The 26,267-nt window shown below is 38.5% G+C and overlaps 1 protein-coding gene across 1 annotated transcript in view; it reads left to right on the forward strand.

The window, feature by feature from the left end:
* LOC121650033 (radixin) overlaps positions 1–26,267 on the forward strand; it is a 42,111-nt gene that overhangs the window by 14,065 nt on the left and 1,779 nt on the right. Inside the window, exons 3-14 of the mRNA XM_042001288.1 lie at positions 11,182–11,265; positions 16,498–16,593; positions 16,956–17,078; positions 19,257–19,408; positions 19,631–19,714; positions 20,206–20,352; positions 20,984–21,080; positions 21,164–21,327; positions 24,443–24,573; positions 24,924–25,084; positions 25,621–25,713; positions 26,020–26,229. Of these exons, the coding sequence (XP_041857222.1) occupies positions 11,182–11,265; positions 16,498–16,593; positions 16,956–17,078; positions 19,257–19,408; positions 19,631–19,714; positions 20,206–20,352; positions 20,984–21,080; positions 21,164–21,327; positions 24,443–24,573; positions 24,924–25,084; positions 25,621–25,713; positions 26,020–26,229 (1,542 nt within the window). The remainder of the gene's footprint in view (positions 1–11,181; positions 11,266–16,497; positions 16,594–16,955; positions 17,079–19,256; positions 19,409–19,630; positions 19,715–20,205; positions 20,353–20,983; positions 21,081–21,163; positions 21,328–24,442; positions 24,574–24,923; positions 25,085–25,620; positions 25,714–26,019; positions 26,230–26,267) is intronic.

Genomic DNA, 26,267 nt, shown 5'->3' on the forward strand with positions numbered 1-26,267 from the left:
GCTAATAGAGATTCATACTGATGACTTTGGAATGAGATGTTTTAGAACTGCATAGCACCATGTTTAGCATCCACATGTTATGACCATATATTCCAACTGTTATTGTTACAGTACACCTGATTTATTTAATTTAATGGCTGATTATTTTGACACGTTCTGTTTTATTAAAGCTATAAGAAATGGGATTTTTATAATGTTTAAGCTTTTTCGGTCTTTGTTATTCCAAACCATTCCAAACCATCAGCCATTTCGGATTCTTAACTGTTTCAGTTTCTTACCTCTATAGTTTCTACTTATGCTCTTGTCTCTTGATTACATGAGTAACTGTAAAAGTAAATGTTTCCATCAACATTTTTTTGATCAGAGAAGTTTGATAGATGCAACAAAATCTTTTTTTAAACTTCCACAATTTTGCAGAAACTTTTCAAGCTTGTTTAACATGGTTTTTACCTTTTTTTCTGGAAGGAACTGTTGCTTCTGAGGGGAGTTGGAAACTGTTTTGTAAACTAGTTTGGTTTTAGCCAACTTTGACCCCTTTTGTCTTCAGAACAGTGTTAATTATTTGTGGCATAGATTCAACAAGTTGTTGGAAACATTCGTCAGAGATTTTGACATGACAGCATCACATAGTTGCTGCAGATTTGTCAGCTGTACATCTATGATGAGAATCTACCGTTCCACCACATCCAAAAGGTGCTCCATTGGATTGAGATCTGGTGGCTGTGGAGGCCATTGGAGTACAACTTATTGTCATGTTCAAGAGGGCAGCTGGAGACGATTTGAGCCTTGTGACATGGTGCATTATCCTGCAGTAAGTAGCCATCAGAAAATGGAAAACTGTGGTCATAAAGGGATAGTCATAGTCAACAATACATGGGTAGGCTGTGAAGTTTAAATGATGCTCAGTTGGTATTAAACAGCCCAAAATATGCCAAGAAAATATCCTCCACACCATTACACCACCAGCAGCTTGAACTGGATGGATCCATGCTTTCATGTTGTTTATGCCAAATTCTGACCCTACTATCAAAGTGTGAAGCTGAAATGGAGACTCATCAGACTAGGCAATGCTTTTCCATCTTCTATTGTCCACTTTTGGTGAGTCTGTGTAAATTGAAGTTTCCTGTTTTTAGTTGGAGTGACACCCAGTGTGGTCTTCTGCTGCTGTAGCCCATCTGGTCCAAGGCTGGATGTGCTGTGTGCTCAGAGATGGTATTCTCCATGCATTGATTGGAACCAGAGCTTATTTCAGTTCCTGCTGCCTTTGTATTATTTGGAACCAGTCTGCCCATTTTCCTCTGAAATTGTGTTGTTTTTATTATAATGAAAATGATAAAAACAAACCTAAGAAGAAACCAGAGGACAAAAGATTAAATATTTAGTGCCACTTTCATTTATGTTTACATCCCTTTGGTAAATTTAATGATATTTGTCCAGCTTATCTTCAATGCATGGAGATTTCTTTTCTCCAACGCTGAAGGCAAAGCTTACTGTCTTGCTAACTCCACCAGTCCAAATCAGCCTACACACTTATTCTTTGAAAAGCATTAGTTCCTGGACCAGCTAAGGGCTGAAGGATGATCTTTCAGACTTGCTACTTACTTATCATTGACTTTGAAAGTACAAACAGACAAATAAGAAAGCTTAAAACGGGAATGATTTACATAGAAAGAATGCCTCAACACATCAGCTGAGAAAAGAGGAGCGGAAATGGGGCTTTACAGAGTCAATGGATCTGTAGTGAAGAGCAAACACGCGAGTGGAAAAGGTATGAGGTGAAGAGTAAAAGAGGTGTAGAGGTGAAGAAATCAAGAGCATTGGGGTCGAAATGTTAAGTAGGTGAGTGGAAAGGAAAAATTGAGAATAAACAAGGCAAAGCAGCCCTGGATGCCTTTTAAAGCCTTTATTAACCAGCTTAACTTCCAACAGCTTTTAATTATGGCTGTCTGAGTCTCTTTCACACAAACACAGTCAATAGGTGGGCTGTGCCGCGTGGGCGGACTCTGCCTGTACACACTAGCCTACTATTTAGCTGTCACTACTTGTTATGAATAACACAGAGGAGCTGGAGGATGCTGGCAACCAAAGCTGCTTACAGACTACAGCCTTCGTCTTTCGTGACAAGTTAAATGACCACAATTCAACACAACACAAATTGTTGGGTATACCTTAGCTTGTTACTTCGTACTTTCAGTGTTGTTTTATTATAATTTTGTTGTAACTTTTTGGTTGTCTTATTGTTATTTTATCTGTGAAGCACTTTGGTCAGCAGGTGCTGTTTGTATTGTGCTATATAAATAAATTTGAACTGAAATTAATTTCAAACAAGCAAAACCCTAATCAGTATCAGGCTGTTGTGCAACCTAGATAAATGTTATTATTGAGAATTATTATTATTTATTTTATTTTTTTGTGGTTGTGTCTGCAAACACAGGATGTCATAATGCATAATAAATATGTAAATTCTCAGGAAGGAGGGCAGGCTTGTTGGCATCCACGAAGGACAGTGTTGAATGACGAGCATATTTTACTGATTTACTATCAATGCCTGCACCACCTATGGATGCACATAAAATAAATGTAATACTAATCGAAAAAAAATAAAGTTGTCCTCCAAAAAAAAGAGGGGGTGGTGGGCCAAAAGGAGAAAAAAAAAAATCATCTCTTACTTGTATAGATTTGACTTGATAACAATCATAAACCAATGCAGGAAAACGGCTTTCCCTTGAAACTCTTCAGAAGACTGTAGCTGTTTGTCATTGTAACATAACACTGATAATATTCAATAGTAACAGTTTATTCACCACATCTCTGCTCTCCTCTGGATGGAGTTGAACATAACTACTTTGTTGTTATTGAATGAGTCAGTACTGTTATCAAATGAATTCACTGGTTCTCGTGCCATCTACTTCATAGTGACAAGTGGGTTTTTGCATAAATGTGAAACATGATAATAGTCATTGACAGTCATTGAGCCCTTTTCTGACATCATATATCTTTAGTGTAATGGAAGTGTGGTGATTTAGCTTCGTGTCTGAATGGACACCCTGATGCTTCCCTGTGAAAATGTGCAGCTGCTATCTTTAAGGAGATTCAGTTATGCATCCACTTCTGCTTTAGGCTTGTGTAACATGAATTCTGGCATCCATATGGGTTCACAAGGGTCCACCGGGTCTCTCCATGGGCCACCGTACACAGCCCAAACGTTTGCCGCCAACTACACATCTGGATTAGTCTAACAGCACACCAGACAGGATGAGGAGCAGAACAACATGGAAGCTTGTTTTGAAGGCTTGTTTTTGTTTTTCTGAATTAATGCATTTATTTATTTATTTTTTTATCAAATAAAAATATGTTCCTTCTGTTTTTTTTTTTTTTTTTTTTTTTTTTTTTTTAATGAGACCACCACCACTATCAGTTAAAATGAGCAAGGATGTCCACCATGATGACTAAGTGGCTGCTGCTCCTTATTTTTCCAGTAGAAGTACAAACTAGAGTAAGACTGATAAAGAGTTTGTGCTGCTGTGAGAGAATGCCAAACCTACCCTGTACTGTTACCACAACCATTTTGATAAGCTAACAACTTCAAGTGACACAACAAAAGCTTACAATGTGAATGACTGACTCATGAAAAGTGCTGGAAGAGATGACAAAATAAGGGTCCTTCTGAGACTATGGCTGCTGTCCTCAAGCTACAGCCCGTGGTACTGCAGAAACTATCAGTCCTTTTTACTGCATAGCTGAGTTTTAAGTCTACAGAAGAAAAAGATGAGTCCAAAATAGCTAAAGGATTGTCCTGTAAGAAACAAATAAAAAAAAAAAACGAGGCTTAGGATTTCTCCTGGAAGCCTTGCAGCCTCGACTGATCTTCAACCAGAAAATAATTTAAATACAGTCTGATTCTACCAGGCTCTGTATACAACCATTGTGTTGTTGTATTTTATTTTATTATTTTATTTTTTTATGTCTGATAGTTTTTAATATTAGTCTTGGACCACTATGATCTGATGCACCATGCTTTTACCCTATAAGTCTAGTTTAATGTTTCTTCTTAATGGGCAGCTTCAGGGTTTCCAGAAAACCCTCAGTGTTTTCTTATTGTAGCTTTATGTTGTAATGGTCCAACAATGATACAGCTGGTGGAAGTACTGATTTAAAAAAAACAACTGAGGCTGCTACTGAGCTGTGCAAATATCACTTTTACTAGAAACAAATCTTAGTTTTTTATCTGTAGTAATTAGTAAGCAGCAACATTATAGTTGTGCTGAGTCAACAGCTTGATACCGCTTCTTTTATCTGTTAACATATTTGTAATTATCAGCAAGAAGACATGTTTCTCCTTTTCTGGATCTTTGCCTGTTATCAGTAGTCTCTCTCTCTCTCACACTCTCTCTCTCACACACACTCACAAACACATATATTGACAAGAGTTGTGCAGAAGCTATAAAGACAAGATTTATAGGAGGTGATTTTAGTAAATGGGTCTTTTATGAGTAACAGGCAGGGGTATTGCATGGCTTGTAATCTGTTCAAATCAAAGACTGTTAAATGTACATATGCTTTATTTTAAAAAGTGCCATTATGGACAGTCTTCTTCATTAAGAAGCTGGACCTGTCAGTAATCTGGATGTTACAATTTTAACTTTGGAATCAGAAATTAAACTAGTGAGCCACATCAGTGAATTTACACAGTGGAGCCTCAGCTTTTAACATGGCCTTCCAGCCTCTGCCTAAATCCTCAACAAATTTAGACAGATTTGGCTGGTTTTCTTCTTTTTTTTAACTTTTTTATTTTATTTTTTTTTCTGAAGTGTTGCATTTTATTTAGATTTGCATGTAAGCTCTATGCTGTCAATCTTCTCCTGATTCTGCTGGAGCCTATGAAACTTTTCACATTTGCTGTGTGACCTTTTGTTTTTTTGTTTTTTATCTCTTATTCAAACCTTGCTGTTCTTTTAACATCTGTTTCTTCACATATTGCCTTTAAGCCTAATTTTCAGTTGCTTATTGTTATGTTGTGTGTTTGAGATCATATAAGACAAGCAAACACTCGATTGGTCCAAAAATCATCAACGCAGCTTGTAATTTGTAGATGGACTCATGTAAAGGCATTGAGACCTAATGTGGAAGGCTAAGAACAACAAATGGTCAATACAGAATAATAGAAAACTAGATTACATTTTGCACCTGCTTTATTTGATAACTGCATGTGGCTTTTCTCCCAAGTTCTGGTGAACCCTGAAAAGTGATTAGATTACTTCTTGCCATCAGCCGTTAAATGTCCTAATAGGCCAAGTTTCTCAGATAACGCTGTCTAAATGTTGAACAGCGTGCTTTGTGGAAATGAGGACACAGATGATGCAAAACTTTGGTGTAACTGCAGAGTTGGTCCCAGTTGTAAAAACAAAATATTATCTGTGAACCTGGCTGCAGCAGAGACGGTGCTATTTTGGTGGCATTGCAGTTGAAAATATCACAGTACTTGACATTATCAAATAACTGAAACACTGTCGTAGATGTTTGCTGGATCATTGCTGGTGGTGTTAGTTCTGCCCTTCATGTACATGTGACATCACTAGATGTAATCTTGGAATAACTGAACTTGCAGCTATTTTTGTCCAGATTTGTTCTCAGTTTGTTGTTGTCTGTCTCTCTGTCTGACCCGTTAAGCTTGTATCAAACGGAAAAGGGGAAAATCCTCTTGAGGCCACTCTGTCAAGTGTTAAAATCCCTCTTTAGGACGCCCACAAGGCTTTTTAGAAAATTACATTCAAATCAGTCACAAGGATGTTGCCATAGAGACCTTATCAGCCAGACTGAAACACAGGACAAGCTATGATGTTAACAGAGAAATGAAACTGTGTGTATATTGTAGATGTAATGTAAAGCGACCATATGGCTGCACTGCCATACATAAACAAAGACAGCTGCCTTGTTGACACACACACACACACACACACACACACTTCCAGTGCCGCTGCCACCAACATATGGCTTCGTTCCCATACTTTCCGACAACTGCTCCAAAAACACCACACATCTTCTGGAGCTGAACAAATGCATGCACACAATTAAATATCCGTGCTTAAGAAATCTTTTTCTTCCTCTCTGGAAATTTGATATATCCAAGTACATTAACGATACATTAGAAGAAGGGATGATCATCTTAAGATGACTTTCAGTGACAGGCGCAGTTACACAGCATCTCTCTGACAGCTGCATGGGTTTATGAATCAAAGAATAAAGATGGATGAGAATTCCTCAAAGTTTATAAATTTGTGACATATTGTAAATGACTGTGTGTGTGCAACACACTGCATGGTTGGGGCCAGAGTGTCTTTGCCTTTGTCTGCAGTTTTGTGTATGTGCGTGCATGCGTGTTTATATTTTTCAGGTCAGTTGAGCTGTCTGACAGTTTTGACTGCAGGTTTCTTGTGATTGATGCACTCAGTTCACCGTAGGCATCATCTGTCTGTCGCTATTACTCCTTATAAAAAGCCTAGCACACTTGTCATACTGTCTTTGTGAGGACTTTTTATTGAAAGTAATAGCTTGCCCTAAAACCAAACATTTATCATGATACCATTAACCCAAATCACAACTTCATTCTACCCACAACCTTGAAACTAAGCTATTTAAACTAGGGAACATACATGATTTAGGTCCTCAGAACTATTGTAGGTTTCTTGTTTTTGGGTCTTACAAATACAGAAAAATAAGCTGACACAAACACACACCCTTACTGATGCAGCAGTTTTATGCTTAAGGCTAGTTAGTTTTTATTTTTGCATTGTTGCTTTTTCCTCATCTCATCTGCATCTGTTTGGGTCTTCTGTTTTGCTCCAGGGTTACTTGAGGACAGTGCTGGTTGCTTTCACTGCAGAGATGGGTTTGCATACTGCAGCACAAAATACCATTGAGCAGTCTCATGTATTACACTGTAAATAGGAAGGGAAAAGGAATAGTGTTATTGCATATTTATATGCGAAGTAAGCAAGGGTGTGAGACTTTCATTCTGTAATCTGGACCCAGAATTACTGTGAAACAAGGTCGTGACTTTTAATAACTGATGATTTTAATGCTGCAACATGAAACACTGAAGTTAAAATGCTTAATCAGAGAAAGAATATAACTGCAAATAAAGTGAATTGTAACCTTTAAGGTGCAGGGCCCAGCCTAGGGCTGGCCGATATGGAACACAAATCATATTTCAATATTTTTTTACAATTAAATTATATATTTCAATTTTTTTTTTCCTACAAAGGAAAAACAAAAAGATGGTGAAGACACCTCTGCTAGCTCGCACAGCAAGACTCTCTCATATCCATGTTTGGCAGTACTTGTTTAGCAAAGTAATTTCAGCTCTGTAATTGATGGTTCGGGTCGAGGGTTTTAAGCAGCTGTATAAAACAATCCTGTTCCACATAGGGCTGTGCATCTTCACTGGTCTCACAACTCGACTCAATTTCGTTTATCATGTCAGCAATTTGATTCGATTGAATTACATGATACATCACGATGCATCGCTCTGTTGCATTTTCAGTTTTCTTAATTAACATTGCTACATTTTTCCTTAATGAATACAAGCATTGAAGAAACAAATAAACACCCGTAGTTCCAAGGTCAGGATAGGGATAATGTTCATAGCGATATGGTGGGATGCTGCTTTAGTAATATGACTTAAGGATGCACAACATTGGATTTTTGCCCCGTATTCCTATTACTGATATTTCCCACATACCGTGCTATACTGTGTGTTATTTTAGGGTGGGAGGCGAGAGCGGCTTTATAGTTTGGCTTTCAGCCTGCAGCTTAAGTTCATGTTGAACTTAATGGTGCTGCTGCAAACAGTGGAACCGATGAGTTGTGCTCGAACCTTTGTTTTCAGCAGTCTCTACAGAAAACACAACTCTCTTCCCTCTTCAATAACTTGCTTCCCATCTGTCCATATGTTGCCACTACAGGAGTGAGCCGTGAGGAAGGGGTGGATTAGGCTGCAAAGTCAGGGAGAGGAGAAATTGGTGAACTTGCAACTCTCCAGTCCTCGAGGGCTGCTGTACTGCAGATTTTAGATGCTCCCCTACTTCAACTGACTCACATTAATAGGTCATTAAGGTGAACTGGACAATCAGTTGTTGGATCAATTTCCTTTGAATCAGGTGTGTTGGAGCAAACCTTCAGGGCAGGGGCCATCTAGGGCTGGAGTTTGAGATTGCTGATTTAAATGGAAGTTTGTTAAAATCAGCAGGCATAGAAATAATATTCAGGACCTAACTAGAATATGTTTTGCTATTCATGCCATCAAAAGTAAAGCTATGTGAAACAGAAATCCAGTAAACAAAACTTCAGTTTAGGATTTTGTAGTGGTAATGTTGGCTTACACATAACCATTTCCCTATGTATTAAGGCTGCACAACTTTAGGAAGACATTGAATAACATGATGATGGTTTGACTTGCGATATACTGTATATATATATATATATATATATATATATATATATATATATATATATATATATATATATATATATATATATCTATATAACGCTCTGCACCTGTATGTGATAGTTTAATATACTTCTGCACCCACAAACCTGTGAGATCCAAATTTAGTGATGTTGTAGAGAATAGACTGTTTGATATAAACATGCATGTGTTATAGGATGCCCATAGCCTATAACAAACCTTACCCAGAAACTCGTGTTTACGTCTTATGCTGGGCTTACACCAGAAGACTTTTAAAAGATTTGCAAAAGACTCTAAAAACAACACCAGCTCACATCTAAAGACAAATGTTTAGAGTTTTACGTCTCAGCCTAGTCTCAGACTGAGATTTGACAAAGACTGTGAATCACTATTTACAAGATTACAATTAGATTCTTTTAGCATTTTTTTGTGATATGTTGGACAGTTGATATGGAACAGAGCTGGTCTGCCCACAGCAAAGCAAACAAGGGGAGAATTTCCCTCCAGGAGGGAATTACACATCATCATTATTAACCCTGTATCAAGCGGGGCCATTTTGGCAAAAACGCCTGTAATATGACCTCTCCAAATTAGAATTACTGCTGTTATTGAACCCTCTGGATTGTAAGTACAGGCTTGGGCTCTTTGTAAAGTAACACTCTCTAGTTTCACCCACAGCAATCAGAATCACTAAGTATTACTGATAAAAAGTTATACACTTTAGAACACACAGAAAAAATATTTTTTTTGTCCTCGCCTAACTTGTACGGACAGAATGAGACCAATGTTGATGGGAAATATTGATATTTGAACTATAGAGAGCCCTCAAAGTTCAGGAAAGTCAACATTTAAACTTTCTGCTTTTCTGTAAAAAAGGGTTTAGTGTTAGCGCTGTGGTTGTTGCGTGTCAAAATGGTTTATATCATCGGAAAGACTTTGAGCTTTCATTTGATGTCTATATTGTGGGCATTCATGACGGAGGGGCTTGCACACATGGCCGCAATGTTGTTGATTAGTAGTCATGTACTGGGACCAGTACATCTGCATCGTAAGGGGTTAAGTGTGGCTTTGCATCTCCACCAGGTGTTACACCGACTCATCAGAATCTGGAGGGATGAATGAGTTTCTATTTTTCTCTCATTTGTAAGATCATGATACTGTAACACATAAATGATCCACAGCAGACGTTTACTTCTTAATAACCATCTCCTCTTTTGGACGGTCCACCTACAACGTTTCATCACCGCTTCTTGTTTGTCTTTTTTTTTTTTGTCCGTTTTTGCCGGTGTTCTGTCGGTTTTCCTGTTTCTGCTTTTGTCAGAGCTCATCTTTTTGTTGTTGATCGTGTTTCGTCATTGTGACTTGCGATAATATCAAACATGTTTGATATTGTTGCAGATCCAAGACTAGGGAAAGATTGACGTTAAACAGTGCAGATTACCAGCTTAAACCTAATGACCGAGATGATGGGAGCACGTTGTGACTCCAGTAAAACTCCTAAGATTTCCTAAAGACTTCCGTTTATAGTCTGCAACCGTGAAAATCGTTTGGTGTGAGCCCAGCATTAGTTACTGACAGCGATGGAAAAACATCAACGGCTATCAGGAAGTGAAATCTTCCTCTGCAGTTTCCTTCATTAGTGAAGTGGAGGTAACTTTTCTTTGCAGCTTGAAGGTAGAGAGATGATGTAAACATGCTGCGCCATACATGGACACTGCAACACAGACTGTGTGTGTGTTTGTGTGTCCATGTGTTTGTTTGTTATTCAGAAAGAATATTTATAGAAGCCTGACAGAAGGACACACACATTCAAAGATGGCGTAAAGCGTCCCACAGGCAACATCACAGAGACACAGATTTCCCGATTTGTTGCTTATGTTCGTTGTTTTGTTTTGGACTTTCTCGGGCACTTTCAGATGCATTTCCACAAAATATGTTTTAAATCTAGTCAGGCTTTCTTTTTCATCTGTTTAATCAGTGATGGTGTTGGTTAATTAATAGGTTTTTAACCCATTTTCTCTTATTTTACATGTAAATGAAACTTATTTCACATAATTGCTTTACTCACACTGTTTTATGTGTGGAGCTGCAATTTTTTCTTGTTTCTGGGTCATCTGTTACCAAACTGATTCAAACCGATTGTCATTGTTTCATTTGGAGCAGGATTTGTGAATTTATAGCTCTAGTTTTTTGGGAGATTTGGTCGGTCCTTGGTGGAGTTTTTATGCACAATGCCCTTGTTAGTATTTATTTATCTGACCCTTAGAGCAGAGCAGGAAACTTAAAGCTTTGTGCCTTTTATTCCAGACGTTAGCTCTGTGATATGAACCTTCCTGACCTGGGCTCGTATGTTTAAACTTTGTAGAACATAAGTCTAATTTTAGGTTCTAGATTAGTGGAAAATATAAGTCACTTTTAAACAAGAGGATAAGAAAAATAAAGTTTGTAGATTAAAATAGTTATGATGATCATTATTAATATGGATGTCAATTATCTGTAGAGAATCATCTTGTTGATCTCCTGACTGTCAATAATGAGATCTTGACATTAGTTTAAGTAACTGCAAGTTAGTAGGTTCACATGTAAAGTCACTAGATTGTATTTTATTTATTTATTTGGTTTAATTAAATGAAAAATGACCAGCAAAACAACACTGTTAGCATAGTCTGTTTGAACATGCAATGTTCATTTAGTTTTTCTTTCTTTCTTTGCAGATAAATGTGCGCGTCACCACCATGGACGCTGAGCTGGAGTTTGCCATCCAGCCGAACACAACAGGCAAGCAGCTTTTTGACCAGGTAAGATGCACATGCAAATATATTTTTTTTCCCCAATACAATTGATTTAAGAACCATGGCTGTGAGGACCAGCACATCCTCTGCAGCTGACGGGGTTATGAAATAATTTAATAATGAATCTCGTTACACGGCTAGAGGCAGAATGATACGTCTGGGTTGGCGAATGAAGAATCCTGAAGAATCAGATTATTTGTCTGTTACCAGTGAAAAGGGATGATGATAGTTTATGTGTTTGTTTGTGAGTGTGTGTCAGTGGGTGCTTGGCTGGTTTTGGGTTGGTAAGATTATATGCAGAGATGGCAGACAAAGCCTTCTTTGTCTAAAAGTGGAGCTTACAGGAGACAGCGGATGGTTGGAAGTGTTGGTTAGATTGTGTGTGTGTGTGTGTGTGTGTGTATACACAGACTGTCTGGGAAGTAAAAGGACAGCTTTCAGTGTTGTTTCATGTCAGACTGATTGGGGTTGTTGAGGTTTCAGTGACGTAGAGGAAGGAAGACAATACAAGAGAGAAAGCTTTGTATTCTGCTTTTTCTTGCTGTCTTCTTGTCTTGGCTGTTTACTAAATAATTCATAAACCATTGCTGTCTAAAAGCTTAGTTACGTGTTGGTGTTCATGTCATATTTTTGTGTATCTTTCTTTCTGCTCTGTGTTCACAGCCAAACACAGAAAATATGGGCTTCTATTAGGGAACTAATCAGCTGTTCATAAATTTGTTTAGTCATTTAACACTCAGAACTTTTACATGACACCAGAAAGAACTAATTGTTTGTTTGACCAAAACTTCTCTTTAAAAATGTGTGTAAATTTGTCAGTTGGAACAAAATTGCCCGAAATTAAAGCTTTGAAAACCAGACTTACACCCAGATAATGCTTTTAGAGCTTGATAACTCCTCCATGTTGGGCATATGGTTTGTTTGCTTTTATCTTTTTCTTTTTTTTTAAATAGTCAAGAGACCGTGTAAATTAATCTTTTTCTGTTCTTTTGTAAGATGACCAAATGTTTCAGAAAATAATGAATGAAGAACAACCCTTTTAGGCGCTGTTCACATGGGACAAATTCTGTTACAAATGTTTATCGTTCGGACGTTTTATCCACACAGAACCGGCGCAGTTGAAGTCAGAAACCGCTGCTCTTCTGAAACGACTCCCAAAGTGAACGGACTCTGCAAATGGCCCCCTTTTCTATTTCATGTGAAAAACCTAAACGCATCTTTTTATGCAACCCAAAGATGCAATCATCCCAGAGCCCTTTTACAACATTGGTTGTCAATGTTCACAGTGCTGTATTGCACCCTGTGTTTCAATAAAGTTAGAGAAAGTTAATGGAGCCTAAGGACTTAACCATCAAGGTTCAGGACAAAATGTCCAAGATGTTGAAGTTAACTTCTGCAGCGTAAAGTTCCCCCCATTTTGGTTCTAGTTATACGGGTGTGAGCCTGGCCTGGGTTCTGGCGAACTGGGTTCCGAATTTCAGGGACTTGAGAATGGAGCCAGTGCCAGAACGAGAACCAGTTGTGCATCTAATCTTCTCTTCACCAGTAATACAAGTTTATGATTAGACGCTAGTAGCTTGTGATTCTTCTTATACTGGAATCTCCCATCACATTGGCACATACACACACACAGAGTAACGTAAACACAGAGACCAACTACAATTACTCTACAACAGGGACACACACTGACCTCTTGGCCTGGATTGTACTTTTTAGCTCCAGCTGTCTTCCAGTTTGACTTTGAACTTGGAGGTGTTGGATTTAATGGCTGATAGAAATAAGTAAAGCCAGTAAAACACTTAGATTAGTGAAAGTAGAGGCAGAATTTATCTTTGTTTTTTGTGGGATAAAGGTAAAAAATGCAAAGCCCTCCCCCACAGTTAAAAAAAACAAACAAAAAAAAAAACCCTGAACAGGGTTTAAATTTTGCCATCACACCAAGAAAAATAGCACACGAGGAAGACATACTAGCACCAGAATCGGCATGTAAGAAAGTCCAGGATCAGGGACAAAAAACTGATATTCAACACAGTTGCAACAGCCAGATTACCAAAGAGTAACATCACTTAAGAGAAAGAAAAGGCATTAGACTCTCTTAAAAAGGAGACAACACATTCACAATTATACCAACAAAGGGTGGACAACAGTTGTCATGGACACAGACAAATATGAAGAACAGATAGAAACAATGTTAAGACACAGCAGCACATATGAAATATTAGAGAAAGACCCAACCGAAGAAAAGGATGCTGAAAGCCCTTCTGAAACCACCAGTAGAAAACAAAATGAATAAATGAAAACATACGATGAATCTAGGGAAAACTAAAAGTACATATAAAGGACATCCCACGGTGCTAAATAGTAGACGGCGAAGGTTCAGTCACTTATCAAAATCTTCAGTTGATTTCATAAAACCCATCCTTGGTTAAACAGAGCATTACATTACACATCATACATGAACAACTCCAGAAAGACAGGACAGCCAGAAAACGCACAAACCTTACAGGTGATGAAACATCTAGACAGTTACGTTTTGTTGCAAAATCTACACATTTCAAATATAAAGGGACAATATACAGACAAAAGGAAGGCGGACTCGTATGAGCAGTTTTTTTTATTGAGCACCAACACACTGTAGATCCAACCTTTGGAAACAATGTGTGGACAACTTCTTTCTTTATGGAAAAATAAAGAAAACTGACACACACACACACACACACAGAAACCTGCAGATGATCTGAACCGCATCGGCAACACCGGAAACATAATTTATACATTAAGAAGAAACAAACTGAACCATAGCTTTTCTGGACATGAAAATGCACCTCTGGGATGACTGCAGCATAAAAATATACTACCTAAAAAAAAAAGAGATGTGTCTGGAGGTACAGCCTGCTGTTTGTTGTCATAGCAACCAATTGGCAAATATCTTGCAAAGTCAGCCCACATGTTGCATTGTATAGGTGAATGAACCAGTGGATGGTTGTGTTGCTGTGTGTTTTTAGAGTCCGGGTGTTTGTGTATTCTGTGTGTTTAAGTTTTCTTAAATACCGAGCTGTTGTTCAACCCAGTTACTGGTTTACCTTGTAAGATGTGATTTAAATGAGCTGAACTGCACTGATGCATACTCAGTCAGATTAACCTTTCGTTACTTACTGGCCACTTTGGTTCGATTGTTCCATTGCTTGTAGCACAAATAGCTAATCAGCCAATGACATGACAGCAACTGAATGTATTTAGTCATGTAGACATGGTCAAGAAGATGTGTTGAAGTTCAAGCTGAGCATTAGAATGCGGAAGAAAGGGGATTTAAGTGACGTGAACATGGCATGGATGTTGACATCGGATGTGCTGGTTTGAGTATTTCAGAAACTGCTGATCTACTGGGAATTTATTCACACAGGAGAAGGGTCTGAAAAAGAAAATATCCAGTTATCTGAACCAGAACGCCTTGTTGATGTCAGAGGAGAATAGACAGACTAGTTTCAGATAATAGCAAGGCTACAGAAACTCAAATGATGTGGAAAAAAGAAAGTACAACATGTCCATTGTTGAAGCAGATGGGCTGCAGCAGCAGAAGACCACACCAGGTGACAAGAGCGAGAAGCTAAGGCAAGAGTTTGCACAGACTTATCAAAATTGGACAATAGAAAATTAGAAAAATGTTGCCTGGTCCGATGAGTCTCGATTTTAGCTGCCACATCGAGATGGTCGGGTCAGAATCTGGCATAAACAACATGAAAGCATGGATCCATCCTGCCTTGTAAATGCTTTTGATGCATTGATGTGGTGGAACGGGAGATTCTTATTATGGAATGTAGCAGCTGTGGGACGTTATCATGTCAATATGGACCAAAATCTCTGGAGAATCTTTCCTAGATCTTATTGAATCTATGCCCTGAAGAAATTAGGCATTTCTAAGAGGGCAAAATGGGGTCCAACTTGGTACTAGCAAGGTGTACCTTTTTATAAAGTGACCAGGCAGGTAGTGGATAATCAGCCTACAGTGCAGAGGTGTGGTGATTCTGAACAAGCGTCTATATTGTTCTTCTTCTCATCTTCTTTGAGATTAACTTGCACGCCGGTAAAGTTAGTTCACTCAGTCTGCATGTATACAAATATTTGTGCTGTACATGATATGAACTGAATTTAGAGGCAGACAGCGTATTTTGACCTTTACCAGCACGAAAGCCCAGTAGGTCCTGTTGGCTGTCATCATACATAAAGCAATTCTTCTGTTTTTCATGTTTGGATCATGGGTTGACAGATTGAACACTGCTTAAACACAGAGGGAAACTGATCAGCCTCAACATTTCTGTATCGTGCTTCACATCCTCTTGAGAGATAAAAAACAGTCAAGTCTCCCTGTGATCATTTAACTGAAGTGTGACAAGGTTAAACTACAAGAAAAGGAGTCCTGTGATGATGCAACATGCAATAACCAGTCCTCAGCTGATGCTGATAGTTGTTTCATTTTAAGCAGTCCAGATTAACATGAATGAAGAAAGGATTTCAAAGACTGAAAAACAGCTCACTCAAAACATGCACTTAAAAAAGAGGGGGGTAACCATAATTAGACAGAAGAGCAGCTTTAATCAAACAAACCCAAGCAAAGCCTGCCTCAAAACATGAACACTTTGAGTGATAATTAGACACTGTATTGTTTTTGTTTTGTCCAATATGAAAGCAAAGAGTGATCCACGCAGCTTGGGTTGAATTTCCTTTTATGTTTCTATCTTTCCTTTGTTTCTCTTAGTCTTTTCCAGTCATTTGTCCACATTCTGAAGCTTTTCCTCTAAATCAGCATGGTGGGCTCACCATTTGAATGACTCATACCGCATTCCCACTGAGTGTGTAGGAATGAATGTGTAACCGCAAATGTAATCGCCTGCACAGCTACCACTAAAACGGTATCTTATGGAGGCATTTGGTATTTGCTTATGATTGTTTAATATTTAGATGATTTAAGTTGTTTTGAGTCCATGCCTGAGTCTGAGTTAATTAGATGGTTTGAATTGTATCATATAATCTGTATAAATCACATTAGCATCTTGAGTGTCCACATTCCCTCTGGGTGGTGGTTGAAGTAAGCAGCTGGTGTGTTTGAGAGGAGGAAAACAACGATGTGGAAAAATCTACAAATTTAAAACATGCAATAAGTAAAGCATGTTATGTAAATAAATCTGTGCTGGTGCCTGCAAACTGGAAAGAGTAAAAAACGTGTTTTTTTGGTTTCAGGTGGTGAAGACGGTGGGTCTGAGGGAGGTCTGGTTCTTTGGCCTACAGTACACAGACAGCAAAGGCTACATAACATGGCTGAAACTCAACAAAAAGGTAAGAAAACACCCATGTTACCACTCTAAATATTAAATATTATCTCACATGTCTTTAGTTTATTCAACTGTTTAAAATCAAGACAGGAAACAGACACCCTGCTGAGCTTTTTGTAGTTATTTCATCACATTTGAAAACCCTGAAGTCCACTTGCATGTGTAATCTTACTTTAACTTTATTTTCTAAAAGCTTTTATCAAAAAGTGGAAGTGACTTAAATGAAAACTATCCACTAAATTAGCTCCCTCTGTTCTATAAAAGTTTTTCTTTCTATACATATAAGCATTGCCCACACAGAGTTAAAGACTTGTATGAGCGGAGTGCGATGGGTGGAAGATGTAATGTTCCCCATGTTTCCTCCAGGTGACCCAGCAGGATGTGAAGAAGGAAAATCCCCTTCAGTTCAAGTTCAGAGCAAAGTTCTTTCCAGAGGATGTTTCTGAGGAACTCATCCAGGAGATCACGCAGAAACTCTTCTTCCTGCAGGTACTGAGCACACCTTTGTTTTAGTTTAGGTCAACCATGAAGACACTAACACGGCGGCTCCCAAACTTTTTCTGGAGGGCCCCCTTCGACAACAATAATGTCAAGCCCCCCCACCCACCATCACCACCACTACCACATGCACCCTAACCCTTAACAATGAAATGTATGAAAAAATGTGCTGCAAAATATGTTTTAGCAAAGAAATTATCAGGTATTTTTAATGAATTGGCTGCTACTTGCTTCTTCAGGTAAAGCCATTTCAGTGGCAAAGGGAATTATTAGTTCCTCTGCTTTAGTGTGAGGCTTTTTAGACTGTGTAACTCTGCACCCTGCTTTATGTAGAGCGTGTGCTGAGACAGATGCTGCTTTAGGTAAAAGAACTCTGCTGTTTAGGACAGTTGAGTAGTTTATTTCTGATTATGAGTTGTAACTTCTTAGGTTTCATAGTAGGTTTATTATGAGAAATATGACACAGTTGTCTCTCTTCATTACCTGACCATCACAGGGTCGTGACCAGGGCAAGATATGTCTTGTCATATTTTCTTCTCTTTTTTTTTTGTTGTTGTTGAAATGTCATCATTGTTTGCCAATTGGTACTTTCACAAATTTGTCCATGTTTTGCTAGCAGTACAAAAAGTATGTTTTATCTAGCCTAGCAGCCCCCAGTTTGGGAACCACTACACTAACATGAGATGAACATGAGGAACGTTTCTGGTTTTAAAGGGTGATTCCACCATTTGTCAACCCACTGATTTCCCAACATCAACTTCCTCAATAATTGTAAAGATTCAAAGAAACAAGGAGCCATAGAAGATAGTGGGAGTGACATGAAATATAAAAAAAAAGCTGAAAGCTTTGTTCAGCTCATTAAATGCAGAAGACATACAAACATACTAAAGTGATGCAGGTAAAATGTGGTTATGGTGGTATGCTGCACTTACTCTACTGTTCCTGTGAAGCGTAACAGTGTTTGTTGCCAAGAGCAGGACTTGTTGATGCCTGTTGTTTATCTCTGTATGTCCATGAATGAGTGTAATCTAAGATCTGGAAGTACACTGAATAATTTTGCATTTTGAGTGATCATGGCTACCCTAAAGATGATGTTTCACCTCCTAATATCAGCTGAAAGAGGACTGGCCAAAGTGAGCTCTCCATACACTTTTATAAAACCTTTACAGTATGAACACATGCATAACAGAATGCTGCCTCTCACATGTAGACAAACAAGCATGTGTGGCCGAGTGCGTCAGCTAATCCGATGTAAGGTCATTAGGTCAGTCAGCAGGTGTCCAGAAGGAGATCTTTAAGGCAGTTAACAAAAAATGGCATTCCAGTTGACCTATTTCTGTACGCACTTTTTCCATCATTGAAATTCTTTTGAAAGCAGGCGGGAGCTCTTTGTAGACTGATGTCTTTAGACCTGAAACACTTTCTGCTTGACAGTGTCCACTTTAACGGCATGCTCACCAGGTTGTTTAAGAAAGGTATATAGGCAGGTAGGTAGGTAGGTAGGTATTATTCCCGTGAGGGAAATTTTCTTGTTACAGCAACAATCAGATCTTTAAGAAATAAAGAACAGATAACATACAAGAAAAGTGTGAAAAAAATAAATAAAAAACAATAAGCACAATGTATACAAGAGAAGTGCAAAACATACAATACATAAGATAAATAGCCACATATACAGACTACGTACAATTATGATTATAGATTCATTGCAGAGACGATGATCACCTCCCACATAGGAAAGGTTTGTTGTACAGTTATTGTAAATGGAAAGAATGGTTTCCTGAACTAAAAGAGGGGAATTTAGTAAAAGTAAACTGGGATACTTTCTTTTTAAAGGTCAGTGACTAAAAACAAATTAATTCCGTTTTTAACAGAGGTAACAAAATATTGTCTTAGTAAATGCAAATTACATGTCATGTTTTTCCATGATCGTGATTGCTGTCACCTCTCAGCAAGAAAGCTTTTGGTTTTTTTAAACAAAACATTTTGAGTGCATTTTAAGCAGATTCATCATTAAAAGTTAGTTTATTAATCTGACCCTTACAAAAATATTCCCAGCACAATGTGCAGGTAGAACTACAGGTGATTTATAGTAACCCAGGAAATGAATTAATGGAAGGTGAACTGAACTTGATCATCTTTGCTTTATCGTTTGTTTGTCTTCTGCAGGTGAAAGAGGCCATTCTTAATGATGAGAACTACTGTCCCCCAGAGACAGCCGTCCTGCTGGCGTCCTACGCTGTCCAGGCCAAATATGGAGATTACAACAAAGATGTTCACAAGCCTGGATACCTGGCATCAGACCGCCTACTACCACAGAGGTAGATCAGCTACATATTTGTGATTGATAACTGAGGAAATCCTTGGTCCCTGAGTCTCCCAAGTTTGGTCATGTCTGGTTGGGGGTTCAGTGTTAGCGTGGTATTCACAATTAATCTGTATTCCCAGAATTGGTCCAACATACTACCATGTTAATATAGAGCAAAGAAAATAATGTTTATTGTGCACATGACTAAATATTGTCCTGTATTTTTGTCCTGCAGAGTCCTGGAGCAGCACAAGTTGACAAAGGAGCAGTGGGAGGACAGAATACAAACCTGGCACGAGGAGCACAGGAGCATGCTCAGGTGAGTGTGTGGAAACATTAGAGGCAGCTAAATTTGATAAATGATCAATTCTCTAAAGTCTTTTATGTTTCTTAATTATTTTAAGCGGTTGCCAATAATGATGAGACAGAAAACAGTGTACTGACATGGCTGACTCATGAATGACCTGCTGTAAACATGATCAGCGCTTAATAACAAGATAGATTCATCACACTGCACCCAGTTAAAGAAATTCTTCCTACACGTTTGATTTTTTTTCCCATTACATTGTCAAAGCAACTTCTGGTATTTGCTTCTGTGTAGCAACCATTATTCTGTTTCTTACTGCCATGTCTAACCTCATGCATACCACCAACTACTGATGCACGGCCTAGTTTGTTTGTTTTGGCTCTATGTGCTTCAATAACTAAGTGACATTTCAGAGGTTTCAAATTTGTTTTTTGCTCCTACAGAAACCCTGCAGGGACACGGAGGCTTGAGCTCATTTCCTAACTGTTTGTCTTTGTGTGAAGGGAGGACGCTATGATGGAATACCTGAAGATTGCTCAAGACCTGGAGATGTACGGAGTCAACTATTTTGAAATTAAAAACAAGAAGGGCACAGAGCTGTGGCTGGGGGTCGACGCCTTGGGGCTCAACATTTATGAACACGAAGACAAGTAACCAGCTCTCTCACACACACACAGTAACACACTGTGATCTAGTTAGTCTAGTTCAGTGGTTTTCGATTACAGTACAAGCCTGAACAGAAATCAGTTTTCTGGTAAACAACTCACAAATCACGAACATGCAGTCTGTTTTTGAGGAGTCACATATAGCTGCTGCTTTGTTTTTGTGGGATCAAGAGGACAGAAGCTAATGTAATTAATCAGCACATAACTGAAACTAGAAACCAACATTAAAGCTAACCACAACAGAAGTGTTTGTTAGTGATGACAATACTCACCCCGTGGTTATGTCAAGATGAGTCTCCACACAGCTGTTACACTATTACAGAGATGGAGTAAAAGCAGATTTACTGTAAGTTTTTATCTGAGCTAGATTTTGTAATGAGACACGATCGCTGGGTAACAGGGTTGCTTTCACAAGTGTTTATTTGACAGTGGCACCCTCTAGTGGTGGGAATGAACAAAGCAGAAGCACTATTTTCACACAGGCTGCATGTGAACAAAGTTTTTACTCACAGATAGAAAAAGAAGTTTAAAAAAAATAGTCCTCACATGGTTTTTATTGACACCCAGAAAAGTAAAGCTATACTGTACAGTTAAACCTTTATCGCTGTCACATCAGGTTATCACCAAAGATCGGCTTCCCGTGGAGCGAGATCAGGAACATTTCCTTCAATGACAAGAAATTTGTCATCAAGCCCATCGACAAGAAAGCTCCAGTGAGTGTTGATGAACTGATGTGTTGTTATTTATTTATTTATTTTATACACAAATCCACCTATCCATCTTGTTCTTCCTCCAGGACTTTGTGTTTTATGCCCCTCGGTTACGGATCAACAAGCGCATCCTGGCATTATGTATGGGAAACCATGAGTTATACATGAGGAGGAGGAAGCCAGATACCATTGAGGTGCAGCAGATGAAGGCTCAGGCCAGAGAGGAGAAGCACCACAAACAGATGGAGAGGTGCAGTTCATGTCATTAATCTTCTTTTAAGATTTTAAGCTGGTCTATAAGAGCCTAATCTTCTATTTATCAACCTGAAAACAATAGTTTTCCTAATTTCTATCCAGTTTTTCTTATTTCTTTCTTTTTCTCTTGTTTTTTAAGGGTTAGTACAATAAAAAGAAACATCTTCTAATCTAAACCCTCTTCTGAATAAATTAAATTACACTTTTTATGCATTACAAGATTCTCATACTTCATCATGATTGTATTCAGTTAGTTTTATTATTAATGTACCAAACCCAGCAATTCCCTTGAAGAAAATTTTTGACAGTGGAGAGGAAAAAATAACAAAACAAATAAATATCCCATTAGCCAAGGAGATCATTCCAACAAAACCCCGACTGATGAGGAACTTATTTAACCTGAAGTGGCATTTCTAGTTCTCCCACTTACAAAACAGATGGATATGAGATAACAAATATATTGGCACATCTGAGCAGCAACTTGTCAGTGAAAGCAGATCAGCATCTGGAGCCAGCAGGTTGCACTGGAGAAAGTCTGGCAACAGCATCAGAAAACAGTAAAGACACATGAAGACACGTGTCAGCTTTAAGCCTGTTAGACACTCAACGAGAAGCGAGAACCTTTTTTTCTTGTTCCTGAGGCTACAAAAACAGAATGACATCATTTTATTCTCAATGCGCGATTGGGGACATCTTGCAGCTTGTTCTCCACACATCTGAGATCCTTTTTGTGACACTGTGGTGGCATCAGCCATCTATTATAGTGTGGTTTTCTGGGGCAGCAGACTGCTGACAGGAAGAGACTGAACAAACTGGTTAAGAAGGCCAGCTCTGTCCTGGGATGCCCTCTCGATCCGGTGGAGTTGGTGACGGAGAGGAGAATGATGGCTAAGCTTCTTCTATGGTGGAGAAAACGTCCCACCACATGCAGGACCTTTTAACAACGTTGAGCAGCTCCTTCAGTGACAAACTGCTTCATCCGCAGTGTGTGAAGGAGAGATACCGCAGGTCCTTCCACATTTTTGTTCTGTACAGTTTTTTTGTTCTTATCTCTGTGATGCTTTGCTGCTGTAGATCTTATCTTATCTTATCTTATCTTATCTTATCTTATCTTATCTTATCTTATCTTATCTTATCTTATCTTATCTTATCTTATCTTATCTTATCTTATCTTATCTTATCTTATCTGCCAAGCAGAACTTTATTCTCATAGGGGTCCAAGAAGTATTGTGTGATTGGTTGGCTGGATAGCTCAGTTGGCAGAGCATCTCTCTCCCATGCGGGAGACCAGAGTTTGGATCTCCCAGGAGACAAACATCAGCACCTTCCAGGAAATGCGCAAATGCCTAACCACTGTAAGTCGCTTTGGATAAAAGCGTCTGCTAAATACCTGTAATGTAATAATGGTCGGACCGGACCGAATCAGACTTTTTTTCTTTTTTTTCTTGCGGCCTTGAGAACAAGGACAAAGTTCTCGCTTTTCTTGCAGTATGTAACAGGCTTTAACAGTCTAATAAGCAGAGAATAAAAGAATTTGAATAATTATTTGTTTTCCTCAGGTGTGTGTAGGCTTATAAGGATGTTACCCTGAAGGACACCAGACAGACTGTTTGACTTCTAAGCTTTTTAACTGAACTCCTGTAATTCTAATGCAGTTTAGACTTTTTTTGTCTTGCACAAACAACAGATTTAATCTGCATATTTGTGAAAATAATAAAACCTTAATAGTCCGATAGAAGTCAAATAAAATATTTCCAGAGGCCTTTCAAAAAAGTAAAGCTTCTGCATTAAGTGAATACTTATCTGTCACAAGTTGGACGTCCTTTTGTTCTATCACTGTTTTCCTGAAGTCTTCCGTGATTTGCATCAATTTTGTGATATTGGGTTAAAGAAGGTTATCATGGCACCATTTTACAGAGGTAGATGAGGCACAGCCGTGATATGATTGTTAAACTTTAAAGAGAAAGATCAGAGCACACATCCTCACAGTCACAGATACCTGCAAGAAGTTACAGGAGGGAAAAGACACAAACTTTAGTAGAAAGAGAGACAGTTAATGGAAAAAAAAATGGGAAAGAGGTGGTCAGTTCATCATGAGTGACCCTGGGTTGTATGCACGGTGCTTTCTGTTGGCGTGTCAATTAACTGTTAACAGTTTTTGAACACTGGGGGGCAGTGTTATCTTGAAAGATTTTATATAAGATTTGTGTTCCTTGTCTGGGGTGGGGTCTCTCAGTGCATGTGCCTGGGATCCACTGAAATTCAAGTCGTAGATGTTTCTCTGCTTCAGCACACATGCCTGGCTCATTAAAAGGCTACTAACTCAACAGCCACCGGTTGAGGAGGTCCAGACATTTGAAGCAGGTGTGTTGTAGCAGGGAACCCTCAAAAATCTGCAGGAAAGTGGCTCCAGAGGTTCCAGGATTCAGAAACACTGGTTTAAAGAGTCCAGTTAATCACTGTTGAAGCTTCTGTAAGGAAAGGAAACAACACATGGTTTAAATTATTATCCTGCACTGTGACTGACTTAGTATTAACGAGTCCAATTCTGTTTGTTAGAGAGGAATGAGATGGATATTTTCTCAGCATCATTGTGATTTCATGTTTAATAGATTCATTTAATTTTTGCTTTTAAACTTGGCTTCCCTTTTCGTATTGGTTAGCAGGATGTCTGAGTTTAATCTTAGTTTAAGGCATAAACATCAGTAAGGTTGATGTTACTATATTGTTTTTTTAATTATTATTCATTACACAAATTATTATTCATCATTATTGTTCATTATAAATAAAATATGTACAGTATTTTGAGAAGTGGATTTAAAGGCACATATGAACATAAAAATTAAGATTCTTCCCATTTCTGAGCTCTGCCAATATTTAAGAATAAAAAAACAAAAACAAATGCCAGCTGAGTTCTCATTATTGAGAGCATAAGATGTAAAATCAAGACAGAAAGGGAATTATTTACTGCATATCAGCTAGTTTCAATGCACAGAGGAGCCACAGTCAGTACAGATTAACTAATGCAGATGATCAAGTCAGTTTAAAAAATGTGAAGTATTTGAGCAACTAGATGTGTGCGATGACTTTTGCCTGTGATGTTTTTTCAGAGCACAACTGGAGAATGAGAAGAAAAAGCGTGAGTTTGCAGAGAAAGAGAAGGAGCGAATAGAGCGAGAGAAAGATGAGCTGATCGAGAGGCTGAGGCAGATCGAAGAGCAGACACAAAGAGCTCAGAAAGGTGCGACTGCACCTCACGTGCTCCTGTCTTTATCTTTGACTGCAGAACTGAAAATCAGATATTATAACATCTTTTAATATCCATAACATTCATATAATGACCAGCCATTTGATTTTAAATTTTTACATTTATCTAATAGATTTTGCCTGTCTGCAAAAGAAGGCTGATGTTAGTGCAACTTGCACACACTTTCCTGCACATGTCAACAAATAATGGAAACATCCTTTTTAAAAAATGACCCACATACTTAATGTCTAAAAGTGTTTTATTATTATTATTGTGATTATTTTTACCTCACACCTCTGTGCGTTGTTAATATAGCAGGTATGCGACTCATGTTTACCCTGCAGAGCTGGAGGAGCAGACTCGCAAGGCGCTGGAACTGGAGCAGGAAAGAAAGCGGGCAAAGGAGGAAGCAGAGCGACTGGAGAAGGAGAGGCAGGCAGCAGAGGAGGCCAAGGCAGCGCTGGCTCAGCAGGCGGCAGACCAGATGAAGAACCAGGAGCAGCTGGTACCTGCTCTCACATCATTGTCATTTTCCAAACCCAATATATAAACATTATAATTATTATAGATTTCAACTGGCTGGTCATCAAGATCTGCACAGCATTCACCACCAACAAGCTGGAGAACTCACGAGGAGTAAATAAATAAATAAATAAAGAGTTTATAAGGTGTATGAACTGTTCAGAGATACGTTACAGTAAGACATTTATTTCATGGAATTTCTGTTGGAACAACTTTTGAAATGTGTAACTAGTTCTTATAGTTAACCTGTTTTCAAACATTTCTGTTTTGAATATATGAGTCACAATAGTCAGATTTAGGATTTTGGGATTATTAATTCAATGATTTGCTCAAATAATATGCAGTAAAAAAGACAGTTTATCAGTCAAAATTATCTGAGTTTAGGTCTGTTCAAACCTTGTCCTTTATTTCCATGTTGTAACTTCCTGCTGTGTGTGTGTGTGTGTGTGTGTGTGTGTGTGTGTGTGTGTGTGTGTGTGTGTGTGTGTGTGTGTGTGTGTGTGTGTGTAATTTCAACAGGCCGCTGAGTTAGCCGAGTTCACGGCCAAAATTGCTCTGCTTGAGGAGGCGAAGAGGAAAAAAGACGAGGAAGCAACAGAATGGCAACACAAAGTAATTTAACCCCTTTGAATAAATGTGTTTCTGCCAGTTGTTTTTTTGAGGAGATTTTTGAGTAACATCCTCACTTAAGATAGAGATGATGCATAACATGTCCCAGACAAATATGTGTGAGAATCTGAGTAAGACTTTTGCAAAAAAAAACAAAACAAATCTTGTAGTATTCATATTTCTCAAATGTCTCGTGTGAAAAAATAAAATGTTTTAATTTAAATGTATAAATGTGAAGAATTAAAATCTAAACCTGATATTTATGCCAGTGGTTGAATGTGCGCATCAGTACTCGTGCTTTTCTTCCAGGCTCTGTCGGCACAAGACGATCTGGAGAAGACGAGGGAAGAGCTGAAGACGGCCATGACGTCTCCGCCAGCGCCTGAGCACGATGAAGAAGATGAAACGAATGCAGAGGCGAGCGCAGAGCTTCTCAGCGACGGTGTCACCAGCCACCGCAGCGAAGAGGAGCGAATCACTGAGGCGCAGAAAAACGAACGTGTCAAGAAACAGCTGCAGGTAGAACAAAGAAGAGAGACGCATACTTTCTTTTTCTT

The sequence above is a fragment of the Melanotaenia boesemani genome, chromosome 12 (assembly GCF_017639745.1).
Source record: "Melanotaenia boesemani isolate fMelBoe1 chromosome 12, fMelBoe1.pri, whole genome shotgun sequence".
NCBI classification, from domain to species: Eukaryota; Metazoa; Chordata; class Actinopteri; order Atheriniformes; family Melanotaeniidae; genus Melanotaenia; species Melanotaenia boesemani.